Consider the following 15,539-nt stretch of genomic DNA (forward strand, 5'->3'; position numbering starts at 1 on the left):
ATGAGGTTTCGCACGTAATGTCCGGGCGGGCGTATCAGCTTTCAGCGTTTTTTGAGCAGGAGCTGTTGAAATCAATGACCCACGACTAAGTCACGCCCATTCCCTGCTCTGAGCACAAAACACCCCGCCCCACACTCTGTAGGTCAAGGGAGGGTGCGCGTGAGAGGGAAACCGCCACCCTAATCCCAGTTTCGGCCTTTCGTCAGCGGCAGTCGTAGAACGTGCGTCTTTCCTGCGGACGCGGTGACGTCAGCGCGCCTTACGGAAGGGCTCTCGCGTCGCTGCCGGGGTCGAGAACAGGAGGAGGAGGGGGCGGGGCGGGGCTTAAGCCCCTCCCACTTTATCCGCCGCGTTGGCCACGAGAAGAAAGAACCGACGGAAAGGAGGGAAGACGCTCGTCAGCAGCAGAAGAAGCAGCGGAAGAGGAGGAGGAGGCGGCGGTCGGCGGTTTCTGCTGGCCAAGTCGGGATGGGCTTGATATTTGCCAAGCTGTGGAGCCTTTTCTGTAACCAGGGTGAGTAGAGCGGGGCTGGGGCTGGAGGGGCACCTGCGCCGCCGCTACCGGGGCTGCTGCTTTTGCTGCTCCGTGTGGCATTTTTGCCGGGAGGGTTTCGTCTCGGGGCGGGGGGGGGGGTTTCCCGGGCTCCCCTTTAACGGGGGGGGGGTCGGGGAGCTCGGTTGAGGGAGGGCAGCAATACCGCAGAGGAAGGGAGAGGGTCGTGATCCTGAAGAGACCTGGGGAGATATCTCAGTTGTCTCTGTAACAATTAGGGCTTTGCATTGGGTGGGAAGCGGGGTATTTATTGAGCCCTTTCTCCCAAGGAAGGAGGGGGCATCGTCCATGGTTCTCTTCCCCTACCCACCCGCCGTATGCTCACAGGAGCCCTTGGAGGTAGCTGAGGCCGAGAAGGAAGAAGTGTATGACTGGCCACTCGGGGTCTTTTTCTGCGAGGACTTGAACTTGGGTGTTCCCCCCCCCCCCAAGTCTTGGATCTCCCATGTTACGGAGGTGTACGAAAAAGGCAAGAGTGGCGTTGGGATTGGGGACCGTTTTTATGTATTTTGACAGGGCGGATATGGGGGAAATGGTGGGCTGAGAACGGAAGGGACTGTGAAAAGTTAATACAGTAAAGTTGGGAAATTAGGGGAGAGGAGGCCACTTGCTGTGAGTAGGAGCATCCTGTCTGTTTGACCAAAGGTGTTTTAATATAAACAGGGCAACAAGGACTGGTTTTGAGTCAGCGGGAAGGTGAGCTGGAGAAATAGGTATGATGAATAACAAGGGTGAATAATGGGGAGGCCAGGAAGTCAATTAGCCTGTAGATTGTAAGATGCTAAGTGCCAGCACATTTCAACCAAATTCAACTGGTAGTATACAGAACCTGTGAACAGGAATGTGGCAAAAAGTTAAAGTTGGAGTTTGAGTTTTCCCCCAAATGTAAAGAAATTACATGAGTTCCTCAGCCTTGGCTGTTGGTGAAATCTGTGCAGGAAGTAATAAATTTGTGTTAAAATGTTGCAGTGTCTGTAACAACTTGCGAACCACCTTCTTTCATTTTTCTTTTGTGTTTCTTGAGAAAACACCCTGTTGAATGCATTTGCAGAGAACAGTCATATTGCCAGCTGATCGTTTTTCCTTTTCTCTGTTCAAATTTGCAAGACGTATATGCTTTTGTCTAATCTTATTTTAAAAGCTTTGCCCGCAAAATAAATGCATGTGTGTTCTCCAAGGCATGGTGGTTACTGTTTTTATACAACAGCAATCTGTTTTAATTTTAAAAACTCCAGCAATGCAGCATCTGCCTTGCATTCTTTAAGCTAAAATAGCATGCCAGATATATACACGAAGAAGCCATTCTGATGTCATTCCTAAGGTGGGGGGGTGCGCCATGCAAAGCTGCCTTAGTGCATTCATTTCTTAATGGAATACCTGTTAACATTTTATGAGGCATAATCAATAACTCCACTACCTTGAAGGTACTGAACCAAGAATTCACACAAACATACATTGTTTTAATTACATGGTGCTGATATTGGACCTCTGAGCTAAAGAAACTAACAGTGGTTTCATGTAACGAGATTGATGCAACAGCTATCATGCAAGACTTGCTCATCCCATGGATGTGTGCAAAACCTCTTGCCCTAGTGGTTGGCCACCAGGGTGTGATGAACTTCATGAGGTGTTTTCTCACTTCAGACCTGCTGCTTGGATTTGCCACCATGTAGAAACACTCAGCTTCCATATGCAGACCTAATGTCCGCACCACTCTTAAACTACTGCCAAAAACAATACCTGCTTGGCAGTAGTTTATTCTGTAATGGCTTCATTGAAAGACTGGTAAGAATAGCGGAAATGGTGTGGAGAGCGACAGTGGTAGGTTGTCTTAGCAAAGATACATCTTTGCAAGAATTGCATTGGGGAAAGAGGGAAGACCACTGAGCTTGATAGCTCACAATCTTACCTTTATCATGGGCTGCTGAGGCTTGGAAAGGTAGACTTCCAAGGAGCTAGTCTTCACTCTTTATTTGCCAACTTTGTCTTGGTTGGTAATGAGCTCATGGGCTTCTAAGTAATTCATACTTGCTTTTCAATGACACCTGTTGACTTTGGAAAACAGCCATAGAGGCATCATTGGCTGTCAAAAGATCACTGTTGTTTTCTATCCTAGATACATCTTACAGTCTTTGTGGGGAGGGAGATGTTCAACATGTTTGGAGTAACAAGGATGGGGCGGGGGCTCAGATCTAATCGCAAAACACAGCAAAATTAATCTATGGTGAGCCACAAAAGACTTGGGTGGACGGGATTGAGTTCTTGAAAATATGGGTAGAGGTTGTCTTACCTAGTTGTATATGGGAAATTCTTATTGATAGCTATCCAGATGGGCATATGAACTACTACACCAAGAAAAATCTAGAAGCATCATTGTATTACACTTTCATATCATCTATGGTATGTGATAACCTCAAGTTTACAGCAGCTTACAACTGTTCACTATTATGTATTGTAGAACACAAAGTAATAATTGTGGGCCTTGACAATGCTGGAAAGACCACCATTCTATACCAGTTGTAAGTATTTTAACAATATAACATTCATTCCTTCAGATATGATACTGTTCACAATTCAGCCAACACTTGGAGTAGGGTTTTTAAGCATAAAAATAACTTGGGACAGCCTGTCTGTCAAAATATTTGAAATTATCCAGCTTCAAAAGTCTAGGAATCCTGTTGTCTTTGAAGCTTGAATTTTTTTCAGGCTTGAGCAGATACATGGAAGCTTTCCTATGATCTTCCAGTATGTCAGACTCTCTAATTATGACTCATTCATAAATGCAGAGAGTTCATCAGCCATCAGTCAGCCCAGCTATTACCATTGGTAGAAGGGTAAAATCTTATGGCTGACCTATCACCTACTTGGGTTACAGTATAATGTTGGCAATACAATGTTGCTTGAAAGTATTACTTCACTATAGTGCAGTAGCTATTATAACTGTCAGAAGCTGTGGCTATAAAACTGGCAAACAGATAGCTGGCTGATACTGCTTACAGGAAGATATAGAAAAGCTCTGAAAAGGGGGAAAACCATTTTGGTAGAATCTTGCTAGTTATCAAATAGCTTTGCTAATCTTGTTACATATAGAATGCTTTGCATTATGTAACTCTAAGCAAGGTGGATAAAAATCAATGATTTTTTTATTTAAATCAATTTTTTTTTAAAAAATGGATTTAATTTTTAAAAATTGCTTTTGGAGGAAAAATCTTTCTATTTAAGTTACATTATAGCCCAAGGCTATTCATCAGGAAATAAAGATTTGTTTAAGTTTTTCATGTATGCTAAAACTCAGCCTAAGTTTTTTTAAAAAAAGTTTAACCACATCAGTTAAAAAACATGGATACATATGCTATAATGTCATTGTTCTAGTTAAATAAATTGTTATTAAGGAAATGATTATTTTTCTCCTTCCAATAAAGTACAGGAGAATAGTTGTCCAAATATAAACAGTTAACTTATTAAACCTCACAATAATTATTGGTCTATGTATTTCTAATAGTATAAATCAGTAATTTTTGATATAACTGTAAAAACTACTCTGAAAATTTATTATTCCAAAAATGAAACCCTTATCTGGTTGTAAATATTAAGATTATACCAGCAAGAATGAGTCTTTCTGTAAAAAAATAAAAAATGATTTAAATCATAATTTAAATCGATTAGATTTAAATTAAATCCACCCTGACTCTAAGGGTGCATTATAGAATGCCGTATATAATTGCTTACCATCTTACTGAAGGAACAGTTAACTTCCTCTACATGGTTGTGCCCAAGGATATACAACCATCTTAATAAAAGGTAAGGTTGTTAACGCAGTTAGCTGGCAGCTCTCTTTGATCACAGATATACCTATTCATGATGAGAGGCAGCTGTGAGCTCACTACCTGCCTTCCAGATCATCGGAATTTTTTTAAACAGTTACATGCACACACCTGTGATCATATGGAAGAATTTCACGAAAACCTAAAACCTTTTTTTCAAGAGCTTAAATTTAAGTAAAAATAAAATTGAGCATTTTCAGATAAATTCTGATTGAGCTATTTTCTGTACAATCTTCTTTTAATCCAAAGACAGGAATTGTTCTATGATGGCATATTTCTGTATGGATGACCTTGATAAACATACAACTTTTTCATCCCCTTTAGCCTAATGAATGAGGTGGTTCACACTTCTCCCACTATAGGAAGCAATGTTGAAGAAATAGTAGTTAAAAACACCCATTTCCTCATGTGGGATATTGGAGGACAAGAGTCTTTAAGATCGTCCTGGAATACCTATTATTCAAATACAGAGGTATGTTGATGTTGTTCTTAATTTAGGCAACCCAAAAGACCCAGGACTGTGCTGGCAAATGTGTGTGACAATTTCCTGAGGGTTCCATCCACCTTGGCCCACGAGGCTTAAAGCAAGATCCGAGAGAGAGGAAGGGAAGTAGCTGAGGAGAAAGCAGTAGAAAAGTTTTTTTGTATTAAGCCTCTGAAAGGCTTTTCAGACCATAGGAAGTGCTCCCCCTTCCTTGGCCCACCGTAAGAATGAGCTCTTGATGTTGATCTCTGGTAAATATGAATGGTGGGGTTGAACTGGGAAGCATTCCTGGCTCTTTCTAGTGTCTGTGGAAGCAACAAGGGTCCAGCCACTGCTCTTGTTGCTATTGTCATCTTGTTTTATTGAGCTCACTTTCCCTGCCCTGTACTGCCTCAGATAGCAGTAGGAAATTAAAGAATACTGTGTACAGGGGACTTCCCACTTACACAGGGGTTGTGTTTTGGGCCCCTGTCCCCATTAGCAAAATATGTGTAAGTAGGGAGCTTGAAAGTTTTTTTTGAGTGGCTGTGTTTCCCCTCCCCCTTTTGTTTGGAAGGGTAGGAGCCAAGCAAGAGCTATCTAAGGGGCAGCAGATACTCCCTTCCTCCCCTCCTCCTCGCCCTCAGTCTCACCAGGAAAGGCAGAGAAGCCGCACAGCTGAGCCCACTGCAGGGAACGGCTTCCTGTCCATCAGTTGTTGAGCGGGGTGGCACAGCAGCAGAGAGGGCTCCTGCATGCCATTTTGGGTTCAGCGCTGGAGCCTGTAAGCTTTTACAGAAACCTTTTTTGCTATCCACTTTGGAAACAGAATATGTCCCCCCCCCCCCGCCCAGAAAAGTATCCACAAGCTCTGTGACCGCAGAGAGGCTGGAAAAGTCGTGCAAGCGAGACCTGCTGCAAAGCGTCTTCCCTGCCTCTTAGGTGATGAGCGTGGTAGCGCAGCAACAGCAGAGGCCCCTGCATGCCTTATTCGAGCCAGCTTTTGAGCCCTGCTCCTTCATAATCTAAAAGAAAAATCCCTCTTCAGGCTCTAGGGAGGGTCTCCTAGCAAAACACGAGGGCTCTCTAGCTCTCTCTCTCACCATTTCCAGGTTTGAATCACAACATTTATTTCCCAGTGCGCAAGTTGAACACATGGTGGCTACTTTTAGCTTTTTGCCCACCTTTTCCTCTTTCTTTCCACAGTTTATTATCCTTGTAGTGGACAGCATTGACCGAGAGAGACTATCTATCATAAAAGAAGAACTATACAGAATGTTGGCACATGAGGTACAATATTCTATATTCTGTGTGTATTCTAAGAATACAATAGTTGGGACACGAAGCATTGCCCAAAATATTACACAAGTTGAAATTGGCAGAGCCCCAAGTTTTGCTACATCCCATACAGTGTGAAAGATTTATTGCCCCTCAGGAGCAGTTTTTCAAGAAATGCAGGTGGCTGCAGTAGATAGGGGAGTGGGGGTTGGAAGAGAAGAAGGCGGGGTGGGGGTGGTTCCCTTATGTAAGTCTAGTGCCTTTTGCTTCGAAACAGCATATTTGGATCCAAGCTATTCTTTTTAAAAAATAGCCACAGAAATGAAGAGCATTAGCTAATCTCCACAATCCTATGCATGTTTACTAGGCTTTTGAGTTCAGTGAGACTTCTACCCAGGAAATTGGGTACAGGATTGCATCCTAATTGGGTTTTTTAAAAAAAGTCTAGTACTTGTCTCCATATACATCATAATGAATTCTGATTTGGTTGGCTTTAACTGAATGTGTTGAGACTGGTGATAAGAGTTTATGCTTTAGAAGGGGAAGTGTAGCAGGAACAAATCTACAACCTATGCTTATGGAGTTGGCAGAATTGCAACAAAAGCAACCTTAAATATAGTGGAACATATAGTGGAAAATATCTATTTTTGCTTTCTTTTTTTTAAAAATCAAGGATTATGTAGCTGTTAGGGCCATGGAAACATAAATTTTCTAAATACACGTCATTTACAGGATTTGCGGAAAGCTGCAGTTCTCATCTTTGCAAATAAGCAAGATATGAAAGGCTGTATGTCGGCAGCTGAAATTTCCAAGTACCTCACCCTTAGTTCCATAAAGGATCACCCATGGCACATTCAGTCCTGTTGTGCACTAACAGGAGAAGGGTAAGTAGTCATAGTGTTAAATAAATGCTTGTGTACAGAAACTGGCAACTTGTCGGAAAGTATTCATGCTCGACAGGAAGCCATGGGTTAGCACAGGAATAACCAATGTGCTGCGCTCCAAATGTGTGAAAGCTAGAATGAGCCCAAGCAAAACCTCAGGCTCATGTGCCCCTCCTCCTGATCTCGAAAAAGCAGACGCACAGCTCCCACCCCATCACAAATAGAAGCGTCTTCCACTTGTGCTCTTAACCCCTTTGGATTAAATCCAATATTGGGGTGGATTCCCTACTACAATTCCCATGCAATATCACCTGCTTGCTGTGCCATAAACTTCAATCCCTCAAAGTATTCCCAGATAGCTTTCAGAAAGACCTTCAATTACCAATGTGCATTTGAACACACAATTTGTCGTAATAATAGAAGTGTGTGGGTTTTTCCAGCAGCACGCTCACATTTATTTGATTCAAAATATTTTATTTTAAAAAAAACGTTTTGTAAGATGGTTTTAATACTTTGGTAGCATTAAGTAGAGAAAAGCAAAATCTGTACAATTGGTGACACTTAGCATAGTGATTTTGCACCCTGTATGTTTATTATTAAGACTTGGGTTTTCTTCCCCTTTTTCAGATTGTGCCAAGGCCTGGAATGGATGACTTCCCGAATTGGAGTAAGATAACTTCTTTTCTGGAGTCAAAGTGACACTTACCTATGGACAAACTCCTTTGCGGTACACTTGGCTGCTGAGGCAGCAACAAACTTAAAACTTCTGAAACCTCCACAAGCAACACTTGAATCAAGTGCAGCTGAACTTAAACTCAAAAGTATTTTTAAACATTTTTTAAACGCACTAATCTTGGATGGATGAACAAGTGGGACTATATGAAAGCTCTCCTATATAAGCTAAATGACTGCCTTGTAACAATTTGCCATTGGAAATGCTCCTTATTCTTGCTGCTTACAGTAATCGCCTCTAACATAGGTCGGTCTCCTTCCGTTCCTGTTTCTATGCTGCAACAATTAGCTTTAAGAATCCCAAGGTTATGGGTACTAAAGACAACGTCATTCCAGGTGATCGGAGTTCAAATATTGATGCACACTACAGAAGTTCTCTAACATTGAAAGTTATTTATTTGCTGTTGTTGCCTTTTTGTTTATGTATTGCATTTTATGACTTGGTGAACATATACCTTTTTTAAAAGAAAAAAACTTAAATTGACTGCTAAGTGTTTTATATATTCGGTTTACCTGAATTTTTTTGTTTTTATTTTTGGTAAATCAGTGAATATGCTGCATGTTGGCAAGGAGGACAAATTGAGTGCATTGTGTTTTAGCAATGCAAGTTTAAATAGGGGAAAGTGTTCAGATAAGTGGAGGTATCTCTTCTCTAACAATATTGTCTCGTAACAGTACGTGAAAGCCAAACATTCAGCAGTTGTATTTGTTGTTTTCTGTATTACCCAACCTTCATCCTTCAGGTGCCAAGGAGCATTGCAACAGTTTTTAATAAAGCATTAAAACTGCTCACAATCACAAAAATAGGATGGGTCCTACGAAGTATACATCTCAGGGTGTCAAAGGCAGATAAAGAGTTATGTCTTCTGCCCCAAAAATGTATAGTGAAGGAAGGAGGGAATTCCACAACTTGGGGTCTGCCACAGTGGATGTGCTCCCGTAGGCCACTGCACCCCTGAATATCTTAGGGTGGTTTAAGTACGCCTCTGCCAATCTTAACATACAAGAGGATCTGTAGAGGAGGAGGTGGTTTTTCAGATACCTGGGTCTGAGTTGTTCAGGGCTTTAAACACTTAACATGAGCACCTTGAATTGGACCCGAAAAACAAACTGGCAAACCAACACAGCTGTTTTTAAGGTGTTGTGTGAAATCTAAATGAAACCTCAGCCATTAATCTGGCTGCTGCATTTTGGACCAGTTGTTTTCAAGGGCAGCTGCACATAGAGGCCATTGCAAGGTTCCAGTCTGTAAGTCTCTAGAACATGGAGTGCAGTGGCCAAGTCATTTCTGTGAAAAAGGGACTGTAGATGGCGAGCCCTTGCCACTGAGTGCTCCAGTAATGGGTCTGAATCCAGGAACACCCCCCCCCCCCGACTGTGGACCTGCTCCTTCCAAGCAAGTGCAATCCTTTGGAAAAGCCAAATTTTTCTGGGTATTCCGCTTGTCAGTGAAGTTCTACAATCGGATTCTGGATGATTGTGGCACATAAATCATTTATTTGAATTATGTCTGTAAAGTAAAGTGAAATATGAGGCCTAGCTACATCTCCGTTGGAGAGAATTAGAGCAAAAAGTACGCTTGAAAATAACTACTCTGTTGGCACAAATTGAACTAGCTTTTCTGCAAAAAGCATTAACTAATGCATTAAAGTGGTTTGCTTTGTCGTCGTCCCCACATCAAGAAATCACTGTAAATTTTTCAGTAACGGTTTTCTGTGGTGTTTTTAAATACCATTTTGTCTGCCTTCTATAATGTCAATTGATTCCCCTCTCGGTTGTTTTGTCTTAAGGCAATGCTGGTAATGTATGTGATCTGACACTTAGCATTACGTGAAAGCTCTTGTATTCAGTGTTTCCCTGAAATGCCAGACAACTTCAGAGGCTGCAGAGCAGCTGCCCTTTGTGGCTTAACCTGTGTGTGGATTGGGGTAGAAATACTGTATTGCAACTGGGGCTGAACTGAATTTCCATTGGGTTCATTTTCTCCCTGTGAAGGTGACATACTTTAGTGCACACAATTTTTTCTCTCCAACCCCCAACCCCCAATGGTGTTCTGTAAGAAAAGATCCCCTCACACTTTGGAATTGTCATCTCCCTCAGCAATTCAGTTTGAAAGCAATTGTTATTTGCCTCTGTTGTTGCAATGTGTAAGGGATGAACCCTCATGTCATTTTGCCTTCTTTCTGTTCAGCCCATAGCATGCCAAGTAACGGTACAGTAGCTTTCATCACTGGGCTTGTCAAAAAAACATGCAGTGAGATCTGGGCTTTTTTCTCTTAATGGTGTCAACTCCTTTGACTTGCACTGTCGGATATAGGCACATGTTCCTGTAAAATTAGATGTGCAATGCTATATTTGCTAAAGGCCACACGCGGTAAGAGTTAGAGGTATAAGCTAAGCATCAAACCGAAGACCTTTGTTGGGATAAGATTAAGCTGCCTTATATGTGTGAAGCTCCTTGTTCCTGTAGCCCAGTATTGTTGACTCGGGCATGGGTCTTTCTCATCACCTGCAACCTATTCCTTCTTTAAGCTGGAGATGCCTTGGGCTGAATTTAGGACCTTCTGCATGTAAAGCATGTATTCTGTTCAGCTATGGTTCCTCCCAGTGTACGTTTTCATATCTATTCAAATATATTTAGAACTTTTTTCTTAGCATCTTAACAAATACATTTCAAATGAAGTCTATTTCTGATCTTAGTCCGTGGTCGTTAAAAAAATTCTTCAGGGATGTTTGTGCTAAATTGGAAGGGATTTTTCTTTACTGCTACTATCTGTCTGTTGAGAATACCATGATTTTTCCAATTTGCCCTGCCTTCTTCATCTTGGCTTTGCTCAAGAGCTGCACAGGAACTGTGAATTTACCATTAGGCAAGGAAGCATTCAGTGTTTAATCTGTACTTATGATGCCACAGGGTTTGAAAAACATAGCCCTTTTTGTCCAAGATAATGTTTTGTCATTTGATCACTCACATGGAAGTGTGGTTTATCAATCTTGTACACTTTTTTATAACAAATGATCAGCATGGAATTGCATTGTAATTATTTTGTTGGGGTGAATTAAAGTGCTTGGCTGTGTAAAGCAAGACTTACGTTTTTTACACTTACAAATACTGCTAGCAGTGAGTGCAATATTTACTCTGAAAAGGGCAAGAAGGGAAATGGGGACTGATTTGCCAGTAAAAGAGCTCTGCTAGGGGGCATATGTACAGTAATTTTACATGCATGTAAACTGGCTCTTTGGACTGGAACCGGTGCATCTATTTTTAACTTTGGTGTGTTGCAATTTGAATATTTCAACGGCGAAAAATTAGTTGCACCATTTGAATTGAAAAAAGAACACAGAACCAGCATTAAGGAAAAAAACATGATGAGGGAGAGTGGAGATGAGTGCTCTAGCTGCACCCCAGTGCAGCTGCTCTCCATGAATTGGAGGGATAACTTCTAAGAACATAAACACCTTGCTGGATCAGGCCAAAGGCCCATCTAGTCTAGTATCCTGTTTGCACACTGGCTATGTGAAGCCTGCAAGCAGGATATGAGTGCAATGGTGTTCTCATATGGGAATATGTTTGATCTTTTAAAGACTATCCAAGTTTGGTGATCGTCCCTACCTCTTGAGGGAGTGGATTCCATAGAAACCTGCTCTATTCTGGTAGGGTCCCTGTGATTCCCATCCCCATGATTATGCCTCCAACTTGTGAAGGGTACCTGCAGTGGTGGGTAGAAATAGCATACTAATCCTTACTCTTCGCCATCCCATGAGGGATTTAGATTGCCTGGCTAGTCCAGCAAGAATGCCCTTGCGTGATAAAGAATTAGCCTACAGTGCTTAATTAGCAAAACTTCTCTTTAGAATACAAGCTTTTGTAGAAATGATGCTTAGCTTGTAACCTGGACGATGTGACTTAGACCATTGGCCCACCTAACTCATTATTGTCTACACTGGTGGGTAATGGCTCTCCAGGGATTCAGATGAGGGGCATTCCCTGAAACCTTCTGTATGCAAACAGATGCTTTACCACTAATGCTCTTCTGCATACCACTTTTTTGTGGATCACTTGGTAAAATTCTGGAGCACATCAGAACTTGACCTAAGAATGTGTTTGAAAAAGGATATTTTTCGTCTTTTCTTTTGAAAGTGTTATGGTTTTATTTTACACTGCGTATGTCAGAAGGTGTTTTCAAGAGCTAAAAGGTAAAGCTGGAGAGGTGCTATATCCAAAATGTGACGTACACATCTCTGAGTAGTCCAGAAAACTGAACATGTGGGACCTTAAACTGATCCTTTCCCTGCAGGGTGGATGAAGGACCCTCTAGCACTCACTTCTGCTTCAATTTATTTTGTAAAGTTTAAGGTTTAGAGTAGCTTTATCTGACACCCAAAAAATTAGTATAAACTCTTCAATTCCAGCAAGGAAGCATGGATTTGCCAGTTACTGCAAGTGCTATTTAACCAACTGCAATCTCAGGTACGTCTTTAGAAGGAAGTCATACTTCGTTCAGTGACACCCTCAGGTAAATGTTTGTGCTTTCACAGCCTTAGTCTTTACACTGGTAGCAAAATGACTGCCTGTGCTGTGTTCCATGGGACAATGTGCTGTCTCAGAGACAATTCTACATATTCAAGCAACCTTTCCCCATGAGGTTAATGGAAGTGAGTTGGCAAGACACTCTCAAGGCAAATCTTTAAAAAGTAGTATAAACACCAACAACTGGAAAACACTGGCCTGTGAGCGTTCCAGTTGGAGAACAGCTTTTACCAAAGGCATGCCTTCCAAACTCTCACCATGATCAACTCCCACCTGGAAACCTATGTCCCTACTGTGGAAGGACAAGTGGATCCAGAATTGGCCTCCACAGTCACTTACGGAATCACTGATAAGACTGTGTTCATGGAAGACAATCTTACTTGGCTATGAGTGATCGCTGAAAAAGAGGAAGAAGAGGAGGAAGAAGAAGAAGAAGAAGAAGAAGAAGAAGAAGAAGAAGAAGAGGAAGAAGAAAGTGATTTGGTGCCTACACCACCAAGCCCAGCTAGAGAGACTGAGAATGGGCACTACTAATTTGCATGCTGTACCACAGATGCTGTTCCTCTAGCTGTTGATACAACTACTACTCTTCCTGCTGCCGCCATCTCCTCCTGGGAAGCTCCTGCCACTGCTTGCTTAGCTCATCCTGCCTGCACACATACACAAAGTTCCTATTTCCCCCCTTTCCATCTCCACCAGGTTAGATGCAAAAGGCCAAGTAGACAAATCAGTCTACTTGGAAAGGTCTGCCAGTGCCATGCACAGCACAACTGGGGATGGAGCAAGAGAATTGGCCCTCCCAATGATCAGCAATGACCTACGAGGGCAAACAACAGACCACTTGGAAGGATGCTTATGTCACCTCCATTGTTTCTGGCTTCTAATGTAAGAGCCCTTCTCTTCAGCAGTCAGAAACACTCATGGCTGAACTTAAGAGCAGGCGGAGAGATGAGAAAGGGGTATTTTGGACAGTGAATCAACATGGAGAATCAGGAAACATGATGTATGCAGAGAGGCCCTATAGCTCAAGCACCCATGCTTTTGAAAAAAAAGGTAAAGGACTCCTGACAGTGAAGTCCAGTCACGAACGACTCTGGGTTGTGGTGCTCATCTCACTTTACTGGCCGAGGGAGCTGACGTTTGTCCGCAGGCAGTTTTTCCGGGTCATGTGGCCAGCATGACTAAGCTACTTCTGGTGAAACCAGAGCAGTACACAGAAACGCCGTTTACGTTCCTGCTGGAGCGGTACCTATTTATCTACTTGCACTTTGACGCGCTTTTGAACTGCTAGGTTGGAAGGAGCTGGGACAGAGCAATGGGAGCTCACCCCATTGTGGGGATTCGAACTGCCGACCTTCCGATTGGCAAGCCCTAGGCTCAGTGGTTTAGACCACAGCGCCACCCGCATCCCTTTATGCTTTTCAATACAGAAGCCCTAAAGTTCAATCCCCAGCATCTCCAGGTGTAAGGATCAGGTAGCAGGTGATGCGAGAGACCTTTATCCAAGGCCCTAAAGAGCTGCTAACTGTCAGAATTAGACACATAGTCTTAACATCGCATAAAGCAGGTGCCTGCATTCCTGTTCTCTTATCAGTTTAATGTTAAATGTCGCTCTGAGCGAGCTAGCAGGTTCTTGCTTTGCGGCAGGAACATGAGTGAGATGATCTTCAGGTTTCTTACAGGTCCCTAATCCCATGATATTAATATGTTTCAGGATCACCACTCCTTGTTTTATAGCCCAGAGGTATGCTGAGGATTCTATCCAGTTCAGCAGCTTCTATGGAGTTTGAATGCTGCACCTTGGGCTTAAATTGCCTTATTTCCTGCTACTTCAGCTGTGACCTCGAGGTGGCACTAAAGGACTTAGCTATGAAATGTTGGAATTATACAGCACTAATTTAAAGGCGGTCAGAGGTGCAGGGTGGGAGTCATTCACCTTAAATTAAGAAAATGTCAGTGGGCAAGACTGTAATTTAAAGGGAGGGGAAGACTAGATAGGAGTACCCACTAATTAATGCTCTGGATGTAACATAATGTATAGCTCGCTTTTCGAAATGGCTTGTGTGCACACATGACATACAAGCAGGACCTGCCTACGTGTTGCAGTTGATTGCCAGATGTGTGCTCAGGTTCCGTTTCGCCCAAACACAATTTGGTGAATGTCTTTTAGGTTCCTAACTCTCCGCACTCCTATGTACCACTTGAAAATTGCTCTGGGTCTTAGTGGACCACTTAATGATTTTTTAAAAATATATTTTTGCCATGTTGTAGCAATTGTAAAGCAGTACGCTAGATTTTTTCTTTTCTTTTTAATTTTTATTTCTTATGTTGTATTATATTGTATTATAATAATTCTACAGACCAAACTGCGGGAGGCAGTGGAAGACAGAAGTGCCTGGCTGCTCTGGTCCAAGGGGTCACAAAGAGTCGGACACGACTAAATGATTAAACAACAACAATTCTACAGAATAGAATAAAATGCAACACAATCAAATATAATATAAGAAAGAAAAGAAGTGATTGAAATACAATAACATATTAATATGAATATTTAATGTGATGGACTTGCCATCTCCCATCCTTAACCACAAATCCACAGACATGCTGCAGACCACCGATGGTCCACAGACCACAGCCTGGAAACCCCCGAAATAGAGAGTAGCTGAAGATGACACCATGCACACACACTGTTAACAAAGCTTTTTGATCCTGCTTGTACTGCCTAGGATCTGCCAGATGTGGGGCAATTTCTGCTCCTTGCCCTGTGCAGCTAACAGCATTGGATGCATAAACAGACAGACAGACATATGGGGCTATCCAGGAAGCCCAACTTCTGCTGGCCCAAAACAGTGAGGGTGCAGTCTGAGACAGTGGCAGACAATGCTGCCATAGTACCAGAGGCAAGCTGAGCAACAACTGGGGCAAGTTGAGGTGGGGACGGGCCAGAATCTGTGGTGGAGCACAGCAAACGCAGACACAAGCATACACCTCAGTGCAGATGCTTCAAATAGACAGTTCATGAGAACAAGTAAGGTCTTCAACAAAATGTTGTAACGTGCAGCTCTCTTGTTCAGTATCCTACCCAACCATTCATGTCCTCTTCCTGGGATGGGAGAATATGTGTCTATTTCAACTACACATACTTTGGCTTAGGGGTACTGGGGACTTGACCAGGGTGGCAGTGATCCAAAGGCTTCCCAGAGTAGGTATAAGATGTCTTATGTATTACTTGTCACAAGACCAGTGACTTCACACACCTGTGTGGTTTGAATGC

General features: G+C 42.5%; 1 protein-coding gene and 1 long non-coding RNA gene across 2 annotated transcripts in view; one reads left to right on the forward strand and one right to left on the reverse strand.

Moving 5' to 3' along the window:
- Positions 1 to 335: 335 nt before the first annotated feature.
- Positions 336 to 10,815, forward strand: ARL5B (ARF like GTPase 5B). The gene is made up of 6 exons (XM_081163347.1): positions 336 to 514; positions 3,012 to 3,072; positions 4,702 to 4,849; positions 6,047 to 6,130; positions 6,851 to 7,002; positions 7,630 to 10,815. Exons 1-6 carry the CDS (start codon positions 469 to 471, stop codon positions 7,676 to 7,678), a joined length of 540 nt encoding a protein of 179 aa, XP_081019473.1. The 5' UTR covers positions 336 to 468; the 3' UTR covers positions 7,679 to 10,815.
- A 1,876-nt stretch (positions 10,816 to 12,691) lies between these two features.
- Positions 12,692 to 15,539, reverse strand: part of LOC308569418 — a 93,118-nt gene continuing 90,270 nt past the window's right edge. Inside the window, exon 7 of the long non-coding RNA XR_014000706.1 lies at positions 12,692 to 15,538. This is a non-coding gene — a long non-coding RNA (uncharacterized lncRNA). The remainder of the gene's footprint in view (position 15,539) is intronic.

The sequence above is a fragment of the Podarcis bocagei genome (genome assembly GCF_964188305.1).
Source record: "Podarcis bocagei genome assembly, chromosome: 12".
In the NCBI taxonomy this organism is placed as follows: domain Eukaryota; kingdom Metazoa; phylum Chordata; class Lepidosauria; order Squamata; family Lacertidae; genus Podarcis; species Podarcis bocagei.